The sequence below is a fragment of the Muntiacus reevesi genome, chromosome 5 (assembly GCF_963930625.1).
Source record: "Muntiacus reevesi chromosome 5, mMunRee1.1, whole genome shotgun sequence".
Classification (NCBI taxonomy): domain Eukaryota; kingdom Metazoa; phylum Chordata; class Mammalia; order Artiodactyla; family Cervidae; genus Muntiacus; species Muntiacus reevesi.
In genome coordinates, this window is record NC_089253.1 from 109,886,704 (window position 1) to 109,907,792 (window position 21,089).

General features: G+C 49.7%; 1 protein-coding gene across 1 annotated transcript in view; it reads right to left on the reverse strand.

Moving 5' to 3' along the window:
• Positions 1-19,662, reverse strand: part of NCF2 (neutrophil cytosolic factor 2) — a 32,742-nt gene extending 13,080 nt beyond the window's left edge. The window contains exons 1-7 of the mRNA XM_065937002.1: positions 19,285-19,662; positions 16,620-16,702; positions 8,638-8,746; positions 3,020-3,154; positions 2,109-2,216; positions 1,763-1,822; positions 75-118 (exon numbers count right to left, since the gene is read on the reverse strand). Coding sequence (XP_065793074.1) covers positions 75-118; positions 1,763-1,822; positions 2,109-2,216; positions 3,020-3,154; positions 8,638-8,746; positions 16,620-16,702; positions 19,285-19,458 — 713 coding nt within the window. The 5' untranslated portion in view covers positions 19,459-19,662. The remainder of the gene's footprint in view (positions 1-74; positions 119-1,762; positions 1,823-2,108; positions 2,217-3,019; positions 3,155-8,637; positions 8,747-16,619; positions 16,703-19,284) is intronic.
• Between the last annotated feature and the right edge of the window lie 1,427 nt (positions 19,663-21,089).

Here is a 21,089-nt window from a genome sequence, read left to right on the forward strand (position 1 = left end):
CTTCACCCCTTTGCTGTCCTCAGTTCAGGCTTGGGAGTTTGGATATTCTGCATTTTGGTCTAAATCTAACTTACCTGAAGATCTCTGGGGTTTTTGGCCTGGGTGGAGGCTCAGCTGCCTATCGGACATTCAGGAGAAATAAAGGAAGCCAGGATCACAAGGGAAGAAGGGGAGAGAGAACAGACGGTTAATAGTAATTTAAGCCTCCTTCCAGACCAGAACGTTGAAGACTGCCTTTCTGGCTCAATTAGAACACTCTCGAGGGAGAAGGCAATCGTGTACCCTGACTAAACACTGGAAAAAGAACACCTCCCACAAGCTCCCTGGGCCCAGATTTCACCAGCACAGCAATGCATCTTGAGCCAGACTTGGTTTCTGGAGTTTTAGCTGTCACGGAGCAACATGGCATCATGAGGGTGCTTCTGCCCTTGAACTCCGTCCCGCTCCTAGGACAGTTTCTCAAAGCGCTGCTCTATAATTAACATCTGCTCTATCACATGACATCCGTGGGTAGATAAAAACCAACTCAAGGGGCTTCCCTGGCATTCCAGTGGCTTTCTGTGCTTCCAGTGCAGGGGGCGAGGGTTTGATCCCTGGTCAGGGAACTAGATCCCACATGCATGTGGCAAAAAAAAACCCTCCATGCCTGTGATGATAGTTACACAACTCTGTAAATATACCCAAACTCATTCAATTGTGCAAGTGAAGTAAGTGAATTGTATGATATGTAAATTATAACTTAATAAAAATTTTTAAAAATAAATAAAAATCAACTCAAGGTCCACTGGTCAGGTAAGAATCTCCTTTTGAAGTGTGATCCCTGTTCTACCCTGAGAACTGTGGAGCCCAGTTATCCGGGCTTTTTCCCCTCTGGGAGTCCCCTGGGTGCCCCAAAGCCCAAGGGAGTCCTGCAAGGCTTTCTTCAACTCTCTGGTGAAGAGAGAGGTCAAAGAATGTCGCCTCTCTTGCTCTCCTCCTCTGTTCCTCTTAGACTCCGGTTCCCCAGCCTTGGTGGCCCTCTGGGCCAGCGGTCATCTCTCTGACCCTGGGAGCCCGTCAGCGCAGCCCCCAGAGTGGCCAGGTGTGTGCGCCCTGGACCGTGGGACCACCACACTCAGAAGCTCCTCGCTGTGCTCACGTGGACCGACGCCCCTGCCCGTAACGGTTCTGTTGCCACAGAGCTGGAACTGTCCTCAGCCGGCACTACCCGCTTCCCTTCACAAGGAAGCGCCGCCTTCACATTCCAGACCCACTGGCATCTAGTCTATCTGGAACCGCCTGTGAGCCCAGTTTGGGGGGAAAGATGGTTCGCCCTGGGGACCACCGCCCATGTTCCCAAGGGAATCGCTGCATGCAGCCGATGGGTGCAGCTGGAAGAGCGCCCCCGTGTCCTGTGTCTGAGAAGGGACAAGAAGCAAAAGCCTTCCACGGCTGTTGTTTCAGTTTTCTGAGCGAATGGTCAAGGCTTTGGGAGAGACGAGGCATGCTGAGCTCTCCTGGATCTTTAGAGAAGCGAAGGCTGGCATTTGAGGGGGAAATGGAGGGCTGGCTCCTGAGGACTTGAGATGATGCCCAAGGATATGATCTTGTTCCCCTTCCAGCTCTGGGATCCCTGACCAAGCACGGCCCGGCAGACACCCTCCGCAGACTGAGAGCTCAGCTTAAGGAGCCCTGAAAACGAGGCCCCTCAGCACAGACACTCTGCCTGAGTTGGCTCTTTCCCAGCCCTGGAGACGCATGGAGAAGAGCAGGACCACCTCACCTGTGGCTGCAGGGGGGCAAACCCTGAGAAGCTGTCCTGGTCTACCACAGACGCCACGACCTGCAATTGGGACAGGGAGGTGTGAGGGCTGCGCCGGCTCCGTGTGCCCGTCCTTCTTGGGTCTCCCCAGGACCCCTTCCTTCCTCGCGCCCTGGGTCTGTTCTCACAGGGACTTGGTTCCCGAAGTGGACGGTGGCTAAGGATGGGCTTGCCGAGCCTCGGGTGAGAAGCTGCCTCCCCAGGGCAGAACCAGAGGCAGGCGCCCCTTCCTCCAGGGTCCCCTCGCCCTCACTCCGCGGGGCTCATGCAAGAGGGAACTCGGGGGACTCTGAGCGGCCTCACTCACCGTGGCCTTGCCTAGGTAATCCTTCTTGACCAGCTGAGCCACTTGCCTCTCGTTCGGCCGAAAGAGCCTGCCCACAGGGATCACTACCGGCTCATAGAGCTTCTGTTTCTAAAACACAGAGAACAGAGTCTTTTCCTACCTGTAAAATGGGGTGACGACCCTGGTCCCTCACTGAGGAGATGCGCGGATCCATTGAGAGAACCCCGCAAGGGCGCTTTTTCTCCACGTGCGGGGCTGGACTTACTGTGTCAGGGAGGACCGTTTGGTTTCACTCTCACCTTACACCGAGACCTCTGCGGGTGCTGTTTGCCCAGCACCCTCTTTTCTGAGAGGGGCTGCCCTCTCCCATTCTGTGTGGCTCAGGTGGGGCTGTCGCTCCCGACGTGGGTGGCCCAGGACCCGAGCAAGGCCCACGACAGTGCTCTCTGGGGGCCGCAGCCGTGGACAGATATGTACACACTGACCTAAGCCCCCTTGTTCCTGGTGTTTAAAAATATGATTTAGAACAACCTTCATCCCTACATGTGGTCAAACTCAACTTCCCATCGTTTGTACCTATAATCAATGCATTTTTTTCTTGAGAGCTGTTGTGTGTCTGGCCCAGAGCCAGGCTGCAAGAACCCAGGGGTGAGCGAGCGGGCACAGCCTCTGCCCTTGGGGGCTGCCCCCGCGCCCCCACCAGAGCCCCCTTGGAGGGGCGTGAGGAGGGCGCCGCTGTCTCTTCCTCCAGGCTTCAGCTTCTTAGACTTCCACATTCAAGATCCCACAGGGAAACAGACCCCGAGATCAGTGTTACCCGGAGCTCAGAGGAAGTGAAAGTACCACATTTTTGATCCCCAATCGGCATGTCCACAGAAACAAATGCAAACCCAAGCAGACCCTCTCGCCACCTGCTTCGCCAGCGCACTCACCCAAACGCTTTCCATGGCTCTGTCAATTTTGGAATGTCTCGGCTCAGACTTCATGCTCACAGCCAACGCTAAATGTTCTTCAGCCTTTTTCCATTCCTCTCTCTTGGCGTACATGAAAGCAATGTTATATAACACCTAGAAAAGCACAGGCCACAGCAGAAAGCTTGAGGTTACTCCGAATCTAGGGACCAGGCAAGGAAGAGCTCGCACTTTTTGCTCCTGGAATGTTGCCTTGGTGACCTTTCTCCCTTCCCCAGCTCTCCTGGAGATATCTACAATACAGTACAATCAATATTGCTCCTGAGTATATCTAACACAAGGGTGGTGTGAAGAAAACATCATGTAATGCAAAACTCCAGCATCGTGTGCTTTCCTTCAACAACCAAGTAGATCACGGGTGGGCTAGAGCTGTTGTGTGGTTTTGGTATGGACAGCAGTGATGTGTTCAAGGCCCCTTGAAGAGCTGGGGATAAAATACATGCTTGTGGCCTCCCAGACCGGCTCCTGCCACTGGTCCTGGACTCAAAGACTGCACAGATGTCGAATGGAGAGACAGTGGGTTCTAGATGCATCGTCCTGCATCCACAGAACCCATTCTAGAACCTAGGAGTAACAAGATGTAATGTAGTCATATGGGCAGGAGGAAACTCTATGGGCAAGAGTTCCCTGAAGCTGGAAAGAGACCCAATACAGACCCAGGGCAACACTTCACCTGGAGTGGAAGGAAATCAAGATGGCAACTAACAGGCAGGGTTTACTTTACTTTTTTTTTTTAAGTTTTTTTTTTTTTTTTTTTTTCACGTGGACAGTTTTTAAAGCCTCTATTGAATTTGTTACAACATTGCTTCTGTTTTAGGGTTTTTTTGGCCCCAAGACATGTGAGCTGTTAGCTCCCCAACCAGGGATCAAACCAATGCCCCGTGCATCAGAAGGCAAAGTCTCAACCACTGGATCACCAGGAAAATCCCTAATTTACTTGTTAATGACAGTGTAGCCAATTCTTAGGGCTCCTCACATCATGTATGGAGGATGACTAAATGGCCAGGAACTGCTGCAGGCTTCTCACAGGTCAAAGTGATAGGAGTCACAGCCTGATGCCCTGGGGTGGGGTGTGGGCAGTTCTCCAGGGCTTCAGAGAGGAGGTATAGCCCGTCACCTGAGGCCTGGTCAGAGAAGGGACTGTTGGCCTTCTAAGCTGTAACGCATGGAGGCAGTGCCGTGGCGGGACCCCAGGGCTATTTTCTACTATGTGGCCTCAGTTTCATTATAAAATGATGATAATAATGCTTCCTGACTACAGATTTTTGTAAGAAATGAAGAATTCATGTAAAGCACTGAGTTTCATTGTTTGGCACGTGGTGGTTGCTTTAGAGCTCTTCATTACTACCACACTGTTATCTGCAGAACTATCTTGGGACTTGCTTGGGAGGCTGAGCACAGAGGCCTTGCCCGCCTTCTCGGGGAGGGTGATAATGCCCATGTGATTTGGGGGAAGACCACAGGGCTGAGTTTGCTGACTGATACCATCTGGGGATTCTTTGTAGTCAGAAAGCTAAACCTATGAAGAACTCGGGGCTCCTGGAAATCAGTCCTGTCTGTTGTCTTTGTCATCATCATTGATTGCTATGATTTACTGACCATCACTATGGGCCAGGCACTTTATCTGCATTATCTCTAAGCCACACAACCACCATACAAAGTAGGGGCCTCACTTCTATGCTTCCAGAATCCTTCCCTAGCACTTTTCTCCTCCTAACCCAATCACCTCACATTATACGTGACCATGAACGTTTGGCTGCTGACACCTTGTCTTGTGGCCTCTTGGACCTCTCATGCCTGACCCTAGCTGGCTTTATGTGTGTGCTCAGTCATGTCCCACTGTTTGTGGCCCCATGGACTATAGCCCACCAGGTGCCCCTGTCCATGGGATTCTCCAGACAAAAATACTGGAGTGGGTTGCTGTTTCCTCCTCCAGGGGATCTCCCCAACCCGGGAATCTAACTTGCATTTCCTCTGTTGACAGGTGGATTGTTTACCACCACGGAGCCACCTGGGAAGCCCCAGCAGACATGATAAACATGTGCAAAAATGAATGAAAGTGTTAGTGAATGTGTATAGGGTAAGTACTCAGCCTTTCTTTACAGATGAGGAAGAGTCCAAGGCTCAGAAATGACACTGAATTCACCAAGGTTTATTAGACTAGGGAGTGTTGGGCTGGGATCTCTGATCCCAAAGTCCTTGCTTTAGTACAACCAGCTTCCAAGACAGCACCAATGATTCTCACGTCCTGGTACTCCCCCATCTGCATAGTCCCTTCCACATCCAAGGGAGCTGACGTGTGTAGTGAATAGAATATTATGGAAATGAGAGGTTTCCATAATGTGACATTTGAGGTTAAGTTATAAAAGACATCAACACTCTGTATCAATTCCTCTTGGATCATTATCTCCTCTGGGGGAAGCCAGCCACCATAAATGACAGGACTCAGACAGCCTTAGGGAGAGGTTTAAGTGGCGAAGAACTGAGGCCTCCTGCCAAGAAAGAACACTAACTCACCAAGTACCTAAGTCACCTTGGAAGTAGATCCTTCAGCCCTGGTCAGGCTTTCAGATGACGGCAGCCCTACCAACATCTCTACTGCAACCTCCTGAGAGCCTCTGAGCCAGGACCACCCAGCCAAGCTTGGGTTCCTGATGCCAGAAACCATGAGAGAATCGTTTTAAGTGAAAGTCACTCAATCGTGTCTGACTCTTTGCGACCCTGTGGACAATAGTCCATGGAATTCTCCAAGGCAGAATACTGGAGTGGATAGCCATCCCCTTCTCCAGGGGATCTTTCCAACCCAGGTCTCCTGCATTGCAGGTAAATTCTTTACCAGTTGAGCCACCAGGGAAGCCCAGATTGTTCTAAGCCACTCTGTTTTGGAGCAATTTGGTATTCAGCAGTGGAAAACTGGAGAAGGAAATAGCAACCCACTCCAGTATTCTTGCCTGGGGAGTCCCTGGCAGACTACAGTCTATGGGGTCGCAGAGAGTCGGACAGGAGTGAGCAACTAACACACAGTGGAAAACTATTACACTTCTCAGTACCAGTCTACCACCTACACTGTGACTGGCCCCGGGCCTCATCCAGAATAGAACTATTTTTAAGGCAAGTATGGATGTGAAATTGGACCATAAAGAAGGCTGAGCACCGAAGAACTAATGCTTTCAAACTGTGGTGCCAGAAAAGTCTCTTGAGTTTCCCTTGGACAGCAAGGAGATCAAACCAGTCAATCCTAAAGGAAATCAACCCTGAAGATTGATTGGAAGAACTGATGCGTAAGCTGAAACTCCAATACTTTGACACCTGATGCAAAGAGCTGACTCATTGGATCATTGGAAAAGACCCTGATGCTGGGAAAGATTAAGGGCAGGAGGTGAAGGGGGTGACAGAGGATGAGATGGTTGGATGGCATCACCGACTCAATGGACATGAGTTTGAGCAAACGCTAGGAGCTAGTGAAGGACAGGGAAGCCTGGTGTGCTGCAGTCCACGGGGTCATAAAGAGTCAGACACGACTGAGCGACTGAACAATAACATGGATGGTGGCAGGGCTGGTTTTCCCATAGAGTTAGCTGGCTGGTGTTGAACGATGGGGACAAAGGACCAAGCCCAGAAGTGGAGATCTAGACTCCCTTCCTGGGCTCTTTCTGAGCCTCAATGAGCTGTTGCCACCTGCAAACATGCTTGACTAGCCTGATCCTTCCCCATGAACATGGAAGAAAGGAGACCTTGAGGCCATTTAAAACTTCCTGCTTAGTTCTCAGACACCTACTCTTAAGACCTTCTCTAGCAACAGGTTTTTATGACTCCATGACTGGGAAAAGCCTGAGACTCTCTTTCTGGTATGATTTCTCAGAATTCTGGTGGGAAGGGAGGGGTGATCTTATAATTAGGGAAGTGACTGGAGTGTCCCAGGTGGCAGACAGGACCCTGAAAAGTTCAGCCTCCCTAGCAGAGAGGCCTGCACAGCCAGTATTTCCTGCCCCCTGGGTCATTTCAACTCCAGCTACAGGAGGAACATTCCTCCCATGGAGTTCTGCTTTGATGCCACTATTCTAGGATGCTTTCTCCAGAGCTTCTTGGTCCCTCAACACTTTAATCGGCATAAATGATTCTCAATCAGGGGTGATCCGCAATGTCTAGAGATATTTTCGATTGTCACCCTGGGAATGGGTTGCTACAGGCATCTAGTGAGTAGAAGCCAGGGATGTAGCTCAACATCCTCTGAGGCAAAGGCCAGTCCCAAGAACAAAGAATGAACTGGTCCAACGCATCTAAAAGACCACAGTTGAGAGACTGCACGCTGGAAGCTGGCCAAATGCCAGCCCTCCAAAAAGCCTCATTTCCCTAGACGAGGAGAACTGAAGTTGTTATCCTGCGGCGGGGCTGGATGGAGACCCATGTCCCCAGGGGCGCAGGCAGCTGTGGACTCTATTATTAGCCCTGAGTGACCCTGGGAACACTGGGCTGCTTCTGCCTGAGAAACTCAAGCAAGGGGCTTTCTTTCACTGATTCTGCCAACTAAAAATCTACATTTGCAGGGATTTTAGTTTTAAAGTTACTGGTATATATTAGGGGTTTAGAATGAGAGTGGGGAGGGTTGGCTGGAAAAAGTATATGAACCTGTAAAGTCAAAGCCAGTCACGCGTCTCCATCTTGGTGATACAGAACATGTTACCCCTCTGTGAAGACCTTTCCTAACTGTGGGCTCTGAGCTGTTCTTTGACCAGGAGGGTACAGGCTGGTGCTAAATGAGCCTCACTCTTTCTTTGGGTATCAACCAAGTACATGAGGCCACACCATTCATCGCAAAGTGTGTGAACTTGGGAACCAAGCCAGGGTAAAGCAGTTTCTGCATGGAGAGTGAAGCTGTGATTTTGGTTTATTTTGTTGTTTTGTTGTTGTCTTTTGATTTGCTTTGGTTTTTGCTGCAAAGGAAGCTTCGCTAGGGCAGAGACCTCTGTGATTTTGGATTTGTTAATAAAATGCTGAGAAAACACCCTGTCAACCTGAATCATGCAAATTATTATGAATGTTTTCGGGCTTCCCTGGTGGCTCAGATGATTAACACTCTGCCTGCAGTGCAGGAGACCTGGGTTCAATCCCTGGCTTGGGAAGATCCCCTGGAGAAGGGAATGGCAACCCACTCCAGTGTTCTTGCCTGGAGAATCCCATGGACGGAGGAGCCTGGCGGGCTATATTCCATAGGGTTGCAAAGAGTCAGACACGACTGAGCAACTAACACACATACACACGAATACTTTCATAGACCAACACACTCATGTCCAGCCAAGCTTCCCTTCAGAGAATCCAGCAAACTCATTTCTACATGGTCCTTTGAGCCTCACGTTAACAAAATCCATGCACTCAGGTAACTGAAGACTCCATTAGGAGCCCCAAGCAATGGTTCTGAGTTTTTTCTTAAGGGTAAATCTGAGTCCCAAGGGAGGGGAGGCATAATGCCTTCTCGGGCTCCTAGAAGTGTCAACAGATGGCTGTGCATCTGAGCTGTCAGCTTCCCCTCGGCTGCCCAGGCTTCCACCACTGCCCAGGCTAGGCCCTCCTCTCCTCACCTCACAGGCAAACAGCTTGAACTGTAGCCCCAGGATCTTATAGTCGATCAGCTGGTTCCCTCGAAGCTGAGTCAAGGCCTCCTTAAGGTCTTTAATGGCGGAATCATATCTGCAGGAAAGAAGCCAGTTCAGGGAAAGGAGGAAGAAAAGAATGAAGTGGGTGTCTGTTTCCTTTCGTCCATCTGTTTCACTGGGACAAGAAGTCTTTTCAATCCTTTTTGACCTGCCCTAGTTTTTCGCCATCCCTGACCCCAGGATTCCGTAGAATTTGGTGTGAACAGCACCCCGGGGTTGTGCATCCCAGCAACACTGCAGGCCTTCCAGTCTCAGGCCGCCACAGGGATCTCTGTCTCTGTTGACTTCACACCACCCACACCTTTCTGACAACCAGCTTGTCACTTTCTGAAAGAGCCTCGATCTCCCCAGAGAGCTCCAAGCAGAGCAACACCTGCCGGCCCCCATGTTTCCGTGGAACTGATCCACTCCCCACCAAGCAGCCAGGCCAGCCTGATGCAGCTCCCAGGGGCCCTTCGTCATGGCCACTGATGTCAGTCTCCTGCCCAGAGCCTCCTGCTTCAGCTTCTTTTGAGTCCAACTTAGCTCTTGGTTTGTAGCTGTCCCCTCCCTCCTCTTGCACATACTTTAGGTAAAAAGACAAACCATCACTTAAGCCAGAGAGCCCATTTTTTTTTTTCTTGGTAAATAGTTAAGAATAAAAATGTTTTAGATTTTTGTGTATGTAATTTTTGGCTGAGCTGGGTCTTTGTTGCTGCACACGGGCTTTCTCTAGCTGCAGTGAACAGGCTTCTCATTGCAGTGGCTTCTCTTGTTGCAGCACCGACTACAGGCATGCAGGTTTCAGTAGTTGCGGCTCTCAGGCTCTAGAGCACGGGCTCAGTAGCTGTGACACACGGGTTTAGTTGCCCCATGGCACATGGGATCGTCCCAGCCTCAGGACCGAACCAGCGTCCCTTGCATGACAAGGCAGATTCTTAACCACTGGACCACCAAAGAAGCCTCCAGAGAGCACCTCTAACCCTGCTCCTGGCACTGGCCTTCAGCTCCATTGGGTTGGCATTGTGCTGGCTGGCTTGAGGTGGATCAGGACTGCCGTCATTGGATTGGTAGCAGAGAATAGGGCTGACCACACCAATAGTACCCACTGGGGTGTGGGCAGGACCTGGGCCAGGCCTTCTTGGCCTGCCTCTGATCTCCACAGAGGCCCTGGTGGGAGGGAGCCATTGCTGAGCAGCAGGGGATAGAAGCAGCAAAAATCAAGCTACCCCCAGCCCCAGCCCAGCCCCCGGTCTGGCAGGAACAAATTTGCCTGTCTGTGAGGCTCCCACCAGGCAACTAAACCAAAAGTCCCTTGGCCACCGTCTGACCCAGAGCTGCCACTTGTGGCTTCTCTTGGAGACAAGCCTGGAATGTGGACACAGGCTGGTGGGGACCCTCGAGAGGTGGTGTGGGTAATGAAGGTGCCCGAGGACAGCGGCCAAGGGACTGGGACCAGGCCCACCAGCCCTGCCACTAACTGGGAGACCCTGGCAAACTGCCTCCCTGGCCTCGCTCCACACTGATATTATAAGGAGTGCTTTGTGTGCAAGGGACGTGCTATACTCAGGGAGCAGAGCACATCAGACGCTTGCTCGTATGTGGTCCTGGCTCTAATTTCTGAAGTCAAACCCGTGTGAACCGGAGTCCTGCTTCTGCCCCTTACTAGCTAGTGACAAAGGGGTGTGCTGGATGCTTAGTCACTCAGTCATGTCCTACTCTTTGCAAGAAGCAAGTTACTTAATTCCTCTCTTTCCTCATCTTCAATATTAGAGCATAAAGGCAGCACAAACCATTCAGGTGCTTAGGACGGTGCCTGGCACACACAGTATATTATTATTAATATATATATATATATATTTCCAGCTCTAAAACCAGCAACTAAATTCACCTACCAATCTTCTATTACATGCTTGCGTGTGTGCATGCTAAGTCACTTCAGTCGTGTCCTACTCTGTGTGACCCCTCAGACTATAGCCCACCAGGCTCCTCTGTCCATGGGGATTCTCCAGGCAAGTGTACTGGAGTGGATTACTGTGCCCTCCTCCGGGGGATCTTCCCGATCCAGGCATGGAACCCGCATCTCTTATGTCTCCTGGATTGGCAGACGGATTCTTTACCTCTAGTGTCACCTGGGAAGCCCGTATTACATGCCTACTAAATACTACATACTGTATTAACTGTTATCAGGAGATAAAAATACAGTTGTTGGGACTCCCCTGGTGGTCCCGTGGCTAAGACTCCACGCTCCCAATGCAGGAGGCTGGAGTTTCATCCCTGGTCAGGGAACTAGATCCCACTTGCCACAACTAAAGATCCCACATGCCATAGTGAAGATCAAAGATCCCACATCCTACAATTGGGACCCAGTGCAGACAAATAAATAAATGAAACATTTTTAAAAAATACATGGCTGTAGGAGGACCCAGAGGAGTCGGGTGGAGAGGGAGATGGGAGGGGGGATCGGGATGGGGAATACGTGTAACTCTGTGGTTGATTCATGTCAATGTATGACAAAACCCACTGAAATGTTGTGAAGTAATTAGCCTCCAACTAATAAAATAAAACAAATAAAAAATACATGGCTGTAGAAGCCAGAATGCTCATGTCAGGGAATCTGGGAGCTGACCAGGAGGGCGGCTTGACTGAGAGGTCCCAGGGTGGCCGGGGGAAAGCTGGACATTCTGTCATCCTTTGGTTGGAAGTGACTCCCACATCACAGGAGTGACGGGAGCAGACAGCCTGGGTGGGAAACAGAAGGATGGCTTCCTCTAACATACTTTTTTTAATAAGTGAAGTTGCTCAGTCCTATCCAACTCTTTGCGAGCCCATGAACTGTAGCCTGCCAGGCTCCTCAGTCCGTGGGGTTTTCCAGGCGAGAATACTGGAATGGGTCGTCATTTCCTTCTCCAGGGGATCTTCCCGACCTGGGAATCGAACCCAGGTCTCCCACATTGCAGGCAGATTCTTTACTGCCTGGGCCACCAAACCTTTCACAAGCATGCAGGCCATTCCTTAGACATCTCACGTCATTTATACACCCTTTTAGGCATTTCCTTGAAGGGGGAGAGGGGAAGCATTCCTGCTCCTTCTAAGCTGGAACATGGTGGGTGACTGGCTCTGATTCACTGAGCCATGGAGCAGGGCGGAGTGCGGAAACACGGAAAGAGGTGTCCTGTTTCCTGGGCAGATGGGATTTCCATCGTGTCCCACTGCCTGTGTGAGTGCACGGAGGGTCAGAGGGCCCGTGAGGCTCTGTCTGCAGTCACCTGCGGATGTGCCCGCCTCCCTCAGCAGATGAGTTTCAGCTGTGAAGTAACACCACCTGGGTCTACCTGGGATTGAGTGAGCCCAGCTCCTCCTAATTCTGCCCAGCAAGATGGCTAAAGATCCGGGCCCAGTAGGAGGGAGAAAGGAAGGACTGACGTTATTCAAAGGCTTGCTTTGTGTTTAAAGCACCCCTGCTAGATGTCTGCTTTTAAACATTTTAGACAGTATCGCCCTGAAGGCCTCTCCTCAGCCATCTGGTTTACCCAGAGCAGCACCCCTGGGGTGTGTGCTCTGATGCAGAGCTCTGCTTCCCGCTGCCCAGGATCTGAAAAAGCTCAGTGTGAGAAATCCAAAATAGCCTTCAGCCCCGTGCGCTGGGGGGCAGGCAGCACAGCCGCTGCCTCTTTCCAGCCCTCCCGCAGGAGCCTTCCTCCATGCCATTTGGAGTCCACAGCATCCAAGGAGGCCAAGGAGCTGGCATCCTCCGCTGGTTCTGCTGGGCAGGACCTGAGCACACACCTGGAAGTCACTGCCTGCTGTCTTCTCAGCTCACCAGCACAACTGCCGACCGGCTCGTGCTTCTCCCCAGCTCTGAGCCGGAGAGGGTTTATTATCCTCGTTTCGGTAACACTCCCTGGGAAGGTTTTTTTCCTTAGTAACCACTGAAGTTCCCAATTAGTCCCGCACTGCCAGTGCCCGCCTGTAGACTAGAATGCTGCAGCCCACACTTGGGTAATGGAGAGAGACTGAACCGACTGAAAGGAGTTGAAGCATCACACACCTCCATGCCAGAGCCTGGGGCCATGCCCTTGCCCGTTTCAGAAGTCAGAGAAAAGACTTTGCTGCGTTGCCTCTTTGAGCAGCTCCATCTAAAGGGTCTGGCCATATTTTCAGGGCCCTAAAATGTATAAGGGGCTGCCTAGGTGACTCAGATGGTAAAGAATCTGCCTGCAATGCAGGAGCCGCTGGTTCAATCCCCGGTCAGGAAGATCCCCTGGAGTAGGAATTGGCAATCCACATCCAATCCAATCCCATGTAGAGAGGAGCTTACAGTGGGCTACAGTCCATAGGGTCACAACGGATCTGAGCACGTCACATGCAAGAATGATAAGGTTGGGATCTGAAAGGTACCTTAAGATCCCATCTCTTTTTGGATGACAAGGTGGGGGTTAGAGAGATGAGACATCCCTCAGACCTGACTTGCCTGGGCAGAACAACTCTAACTTTATTCTGGTGGAAATTTATAATGACAGAGGAGCAACCCAGCAACATCTGAAAGTGGGAAAACCTGAGAAAAGAAACAGCCATCATTGGCACCTTAAAACAAACCCTGTAGTAATCTGAAGGTCATCCTAACCCATCACTGAGAAGCGATAGTTCTAGGTCCGCATAGGCACTTATCTAAAAACATCTCCCATAGCACTTGCCCCATTCTGCCCTGCATAATAGTCCTAGTGTTTGTGACCTGCTTGCCCTTTTCAATATGCAAGTTCCTTGAAAGTGTGAAGGGTTAGTTGCTCAGTCGTGTCTGATTCTTTGCAACCCCAAGGACTATAGCCTGCCAGGCTCCTCAGTCCACGAAATTCTCCAGGCCAGAACACTGGAGTAGGTTGCCATGCCCTCCTTCAAGGGATCTTCCTGACCCAGGGATCGAACCCAGGTCTCCTGAATTGCAGACAGATTCTTTACCATCTGAGCTACCAAGGAAACCCTCTAAGTTACTAGAAGCAGAGGCTATAATTCACCCCCTCGTTTATTTACTCCCATGAGAATTTATTAATACTGTACTAGATACTGAAATATAAGAGTGAATAAGTATTCTTGCCTCACGGGTAGTGGAGGAGACAAATATACAAGCAAGTATCTGTCATTGAAGAAACAGCTGTGATTAAAGGAGGCACAAAAGAGAGCAGTCACCTGGGTGAGTGTGCTTGGGGCAGACATTGGAGGATGTAAGTGGGCAGACAGCGGCTGAACCAGAGAGCAACAGGCAAGGGCAGCTCCTCTTTATCCTGGGATCCACTGAAGGTTCTTCAGCAGATCACATTTCTTTTTTAAAAAAGATCATTCTAGGATATCATTGGAGCAGGCAAGAGTGGTGGCTAGGGAATCAGTTTGGAAGTCATGGTGCAGTAGTCCTGGTGAAAAAATGAAGTCTAAACCAGCGTGGTGCTGGAAGGGAGGGAGAGGGTTCATGTATGATTTTCAGGGACACTAACCCCCCTGAAATTGCACATAAAATTAAGCATATGCTTGTATGTGTTTTTCTGGGAAGATTGCCCATATACTTTGCTATTTAACAACAAGTGAAAAAAGGACAAAGCATCAAGAGCTGAACCTTGGACTTTCCTGGTGGTTTAGTGGTTAAGTATCCACTGGCCAATGCAGGGGACACAGGTTTGATCCCAGGTCCAGGAAGATTCCACATGCTGAGGGGCAACGAAGCCCATGCATCACAACTACTGAGCCTGTGCTTTCAAGCTCAGAAGCCACAACTACTGAAGCTCGCGTGCCCGAGAGCCCGTGCTCCACAATAAGGGAAACCACTGCAATGAGCAGCCCACACACTGCAATGAAGAATAGCCCCTGCTCATTGCAGTCAGAGAAAGTCTGCACACAGCAGCAAAGACCCAGCACAACCAAAAAGAAACAAAAATTTTAAAACAGAGTTGAATCTTGTGGAGGGGAGGACACCAAAGCCTATGGATTGAGCAAAAGAAAAAAAGGGCAGCTCAGGACCCAGACTCGTGTCTCATGTTATTTCCTCAATAAATAGTTGTTGAATTAAAGATAAAATTTGATAGATTTCTCTTTTGGATTTAACGATTACCAGTCACAGACTAATTGAATCCTGAGTCTGATTCCTGGATCTTACTAAGATTGTTTTGACTCACTCAAAACACGAGGCTTTCAGGTTCTGGGATTTCTGGGCATTTCACAGAGAAATGTCTTCTGGGAGTCTCCCATCTTGGCCATCCGTCTCTCCTCATTTTAGGCTGTTAAGAGGTGATTCACGAATGGCCTGAGAGTTTATCCTTCTAGAGATCTACAAGAGGATTTGTGCTCAGACCTGCCCACAGGTCCTATATATCCTGAGGCTGGTGGGGATGGGGTGGGGGGTGCACTGAGAAGGAGAAAAGGGATAAGAAGGGAGACAGGCATGATGCCATTGAAAGTAAAGGCCTGTGTGTCTTCTCTCCATTCAAGGCTTTCCCTTCTCAGACTGCCTCCGTGTCTATTTGGGAGACTTCACTTCTGCTCTTAACTCATTCAGGTAAATGACCGCATCTACATCCAGGAAGTCCTCTGAGTGTCTGGTAGTTGCCCATGGCAACGGCTCAGCATGGTGGCCTGGCAGGCTTGGTTTCTGACTAAATCTGAGGATCAGTGCCTTTCGGGGTTCCAGAGGATCAGAGCCCAGCCTACCCCTGCCCCAGTACCTGGACATTCTCTGTAGCCTCCCCTCTATCTCACCAACACACTTCCTCATCTGTTGTGCACACACCTGCACATACACACACACCATGCGCCTGCTAGCATGTTACTGTTTGAACTGTTCTTCTTTAGCCTGAGCTGAACCATCTTCTCTGGAACTTGTGCACATTCAGAGAACTATTTCTATGAAAGGTCAGTTAACCATTCCCTACATTTTAAAGGAATGCTTAGAATATATTTTGTTATTTGAATGGTTTTAGGGCGTTTGGGGGAGGGGTGTGGGACTCGAGATTAACTTTCATTTTCTATTTGTCTTTTTACTGATTATTTCCTGTTGACTATAAACACGCCAAAAATACAGGAAGGCTGACAGAAGAAGATGGAAATCTCTATAATTTCACCAACTGGGGAGGACTGCTGAAAACATTTTGGTCTATGGCCTTTGAGACTATTCTGCGAAACGGTAATGGGATTGTGTGGATACTATTTTGAAATGTTTTAAATTTAGTATCTATTGTGAACTTCTTTTTATAGTAAGACAAACACTACTCATCTGTGTTAATATATTCTGGTACATACAATATTAATTGTTTATGTTCTCATTTTAGTGACTGAATTTTATCTCACTGAATGCGTTAAACTGGGTTTTGGAAAATACAGTTCTGCAGGAATGTATTTTTTTGTTAAACCAGATCTAAGTCAATCACCTAGGAAGCTTTTACTTATTTATTGGCCACGCCCATGTGACCTGCGGGATCTTAGTTCTCTGACCTGGGATTGAACCCAGGTCCTCAGCAGGGAGAGTGCGCAGTCCTAACGAGTGGCCCACCAAAGGAAGAAAAGTTCTGATGTGGTTTCCTGACTGTTGTCATTGTGTGAGAGCTCACTACCTCACAGCAGTAGGCAACCGTGGGTGCTCCCTTGATGGCTGCAGTATTTACAGCCAGAACCGCCCAGGCCGTGACCCTTCAGGACAAGGTGGGGTGCCATCCCCAGCCTGTGATGCTTCTGCAGCCTCATGGTGAGTTGTAGCTGGGCCTGCCTTCCCTCCCCAGAGAGGGCTTCTGCCTCGTGCTGATTGCGTAACTGCCCAGAGAAAGCCCAGGCACGCCTCCCCGCAGAGGCTGAGCAGACACGTCTCAAACACCACGTCTGGCAGCGCCAAGGCCCGCTCTGGGTTTCTCTGCACATTTCCCCAGCTTGTGCAACACTGGACCACTTACTTCTCCATCTGGTAGTAGAGCATCCCTCGTTGGAAGTAGGACACCGCCAAGTGCTTGTCTCGGTTTATGCTTTTGGTGAAGGCCTGCGGAGGGAACAGTCAGGAGTGAGATGAGCCAGTGGGTGAGGCAGGCAGGCAGGGTCCGGAAAACCGTTGATGTCTTGGAGATGGCATGAGGCTTAGGGGTCAGAGTACTTGGTGTTGTCACTTCCTAGACGCATGGCATGAGACAGGTTGCCCAATCTCCTTGAACTTTAGTTTTCTCCTCCATAAAATGGGGATATGCATATCTCCCTTGCATGATTACTAACAGGGTTAATAAAAGTCATCACGTTTGAATATAAACTGATTAGAATATTATCTACAGCATTTATTTTATAAATTTATTATAGGGATATTACACAACTAAGATCATTATCGATCTGTGTGTTCCTATTGCTATTTTGTTCACTGTTTTGAAATCTCATACGATTAAAATAATAACAATAATAATGCATTTAAAATACCAGGAGCGAGGACTCAAGCATAAAACCAAAGAAAGGCAGTGAAAATGAGATGCCAGAGCAGAAGAAAGCAAAGTGAAGCCTAGAGCAGGGGGAGGAGGGAGGGGCAGGGGAGTGGGCCGGCTGGGCGGTGAGCAGGGCGCCACAGTCTGGCCCAGGAGACCCGAGGCCGAGGCCGGAGTTCGCATCCCCCGCCGGCCGGGCTGCACTCAGGCCCTCCGCCTGGCGTGCGGGCCGCTCCTCCTGAGAGTGCGTGCTTTGCTTCTAACAGCCCCTGAGATCTGCGGTTCCGTTTGCTCAGTCCCTGGGCGGCAGCACCCCCAGAGGAGGCGGGGGCCGCCGTTTTTCCTCCAGTGAGATGTAGAGGGTCCTCCCGTGCTCCCAATCTGCCCACTCTGCAGCCTGAGGCTCTGCGGGTATTCCACAAAGCTTCGCTCTCTCCCTCTTTGCCAGGGCGAGGATGGCTATGGGGGCCCCCTTCAAGGTGCTGGGGAGTCAGTCATCTAGTCACACCACCTTGCAAAGACTCGCAGTGAAAGGTAAAAATAAGGACTAACATTTAGACAGTGGTGTGAAGTTACGCAGTACTTGAATAGTCTATGCCCCCTTTATGGGAAAAGAACCTAAAAAAGAGTGGGTATATATAGATATGTATATACACATGTATAACTGATTTACATCATTGTATACCTGAAACTAACACAACATTGTAAATCAACTATATTCCAATAAAAACTAACTTAAAAAAATAGTTCATGCCTCACTTATCATCAAGATGCTTAACCTCTCCAGAAGCTGAAAGCCCGAAGTCTGTGACTTCCCAAGACCAAAACGCCCACAGAGAGGCAGAGCTAGGGTTTGATCCAAAAGTCATACCCATTCCAGCTTACCGTGACCAATACGAAAAAGTGATTGTTGGGAATGTTCAACCCCATAGTAGGGAATATGAAAGAGAGAAAAAAACAGTGGAGAAATATGACATTCCACACCTGTCCTAAAATCACTGCAGATGGTGACTGCAGCCATGAAATTAAAAGTCACTTGCTCCTTGGAAGAAAAGCTATGACAAACCTAGACATCATATTAAAAAGCAGAGACATTACTTTGCTGACAAAGGTCCGTATAGTCAAAGCTATGGTTTTTCCAGTAGTCATGTATGGATGTGAGAGTTTGACCATAAAGAAGGCTGAGCGCTGAAGAATCCATGCTTCCAAACTGTGGTGCTAGAAAAGTCTCCTAATAGTCCCGTGGACAGCAAGGATATCAAACCAGTCAATCCTAAAGGAAATCAACCCTGAAGATTCATTGGAAGGACTGATGCTGAAGCTGAAGCTCCAGTACTTGGACCACCTGATTCGAAGAGCTGGTTCATTGGAAAAGACCTTGATGCTGGGAAAGATATAAGGCAGGAGAAGGGGATGACAGAGATGAGATGATTGGATGGCATCACCAATTCAATGGACATGAGTTTGAGCAAGCTTCTGGAGATGGTGAAGGACAGGGAAGCTGGGTGTGCTGTAGTCCATGGGGTCTCAGAGTCAGACTGAACAACACCTGTCCTCAGTAGACATCATTAATGAATCACCATCTGCATTCCTTCCACCAGCCACAGACTCCTTTGTAGAGTGTCCCACACAGTGGATCAGAATTGTCCCTTAAGGGAAAACCTGTTTTTCTTAAGTGCCTCCTCTTGATCTCTTGGGCAAGGAGAGCTCACTCACAGGAAGGTCTTAGAAAGCCAAAAGAGGTTCTTGGAAATCAGACGTGAAGCAGTAAGAGGGAGATTCAGTGGCTACCAGTCAATAAAGGAAAAGATAACTAAGGGGGGGGGGGGGGGGCTTTCAAAAGGTGTTAAGGAAAGTTTCCAGAATGATTTGAATGTAATCAATGGAGAATAAAGGAGAACAAAACCCTCAGCGATCAGTTTCCAGTGGGGCTGCCTGTTAGAACCACCTGGGGAGCTTTTCAAAGCAGTGGCTGCCCAGGCTGCTCTGCAGGCCAATTGAATCAGCATTTCTGGGGCTGGGTGGTGCTGGGGCAGCCTTTGTTCTTCTGAAGCTCCTGAGAGGGTTCTAAAGTGCAGCCACTTTAGAACTGAGAACCAGTTTAGAACTGAGAACAAAGGCCCCCGGGGGAGGCGGGGGCAGAGATACCTCCACTCACCTTCTCCGCCTCCAGCAGGTTCCCCAGAATCGTGTGTATGCAGCCCACATTGAAGCAGATCCTGGAGTGGGGGTCCTGCACCCCGGTGAAGGCGTCCAGGGCTCCCTTCCAGTCCTTCTTGTCGGCTGCCAGCACCCCTTCATTCCAGAGGCTGATGGCCTCCGCCAGGGACATGGTCAGGTGCAAACCGGGAGGGCTGCCTGAAGACCCGGGAGAGGGCAAGCCCGTGTCTCCCCAGCCTGGCCGCCCCCAAGCGCCTTCACTTTCCTGGCCTGGAGCTCAGACTGGGGCTCAAGCTCTTGAAGACAACTTCTCGGTGTTGCAAAGGTGGCAGGAAGTGTCTCCACGTTTTGGCAACTGACTGCACAGAGCAGTCAGTTCTGTGAGAGAAAAGGAAAGAGAAGGAGCGAGAGGGCAAGCGGGGCGGAGTGTGGAGGAGAGAGGAAGTACATCAGATACTGCCCCCGAGGCCGCAGTTCCCCAAAATGCTTCTGCTCTGTCCCCCAGCTCCTCCCCTCCGGCTCCCACCGCTCTGCGGGGCAGCAGCTTTTGGCCAGGGCTCTGACCCCAGGTTCAAGGTGACTTCTGGCTGCCTGTCCAGCGAGGGTGTTGGGGGACAGAAGAGTTCTATTCCGTCTAGAATGAATTCTTTGCTCACTTCCTCACACCCTCGTTGGAGTAGGAAATGGCAACCCACTCCAGTCTTCTTGCCTGAAGAATTCCATGGACAGAGGTGCCTGGTGGGCTGCAGTCCATGGGGTGGCGAGGGGTTGGACGTGACTGAGCGACCAACACTTTTCACACCCTCACAGACTGTCTTGATGTATTTGGTTTTTTATCTCGGGATAAAATTAGCAATCAGATTCCCGAGCAGGACGGTCTTGGGTGTCCATCTGGGTCTGAGGTACTTTTGTGAACACTTAGGAAGCTCAGTGGGGACCAATCTCCTGCAAATGGCAAAACTAGGAGCCAAATATGACAGTGAATGCCTTCTCCTATCCTTCTGTGAAAAACTGCAGAGACAAGGGTTCTTATTGATGACTGATTTATTTACTAGTCCCCTAAAATACAGATTTACAACTCCTTCCCTGCTGCCCTGAGAAAGTAGAAAAATCAGTAAGATAATTGGGAGGAGAGGGTATAACGAATTTGATTTACTAAAATCCTGACTTCTTGTTAATCACACTCCAGAGTAAAGGTAAAATGCAATTCTGAGGGTCAAATGCTTAGATGGCAACACTCGCTCTGTCTTTATTGAAAGCACCTGCCAGCTATCACCAAACTTCCCCTAAGAGCCCAAAAATAAGTAAAATTTAAAAATGTCCATTCTATAAGGCTTGTAGGATTGAAGACGAGACAATTGGGAAGGTGTGTGTGCACTTTTGTAGGAAGTATGCCCTGTGTTTGGAAGGTCTCCCCATCTCACTTTGTCTGGCAAACTCCTACTCATCCCTGAAGGCCCAGTGAAATATCACCACTTGCCTGAAATCTAGTTCCTCACTCCAGATAGCAGAGACTGCCCCCTCCTTTGTACCACCTCTTCCCAAACAATTGTATTTGTTGCCATTTCTCTTTTCATTTGCCCAAGCTTTTAGACTCCTGAATAGCTGGGCCCATGCCTTTTCAATTCTAGGATTCCCAACTCCTAGACTGGGAACACACTCAATGCATGATGAAAGGATATATTCCAAAAAGAAGTTAGAGATCCTTGACAAATGACTGGCCAATAGCAGTGATGGCAGGGAGGGAGAGATACTGCTATTCCACCTGGTGAAAAAATACAACTCAATCAGCACATTGATTAT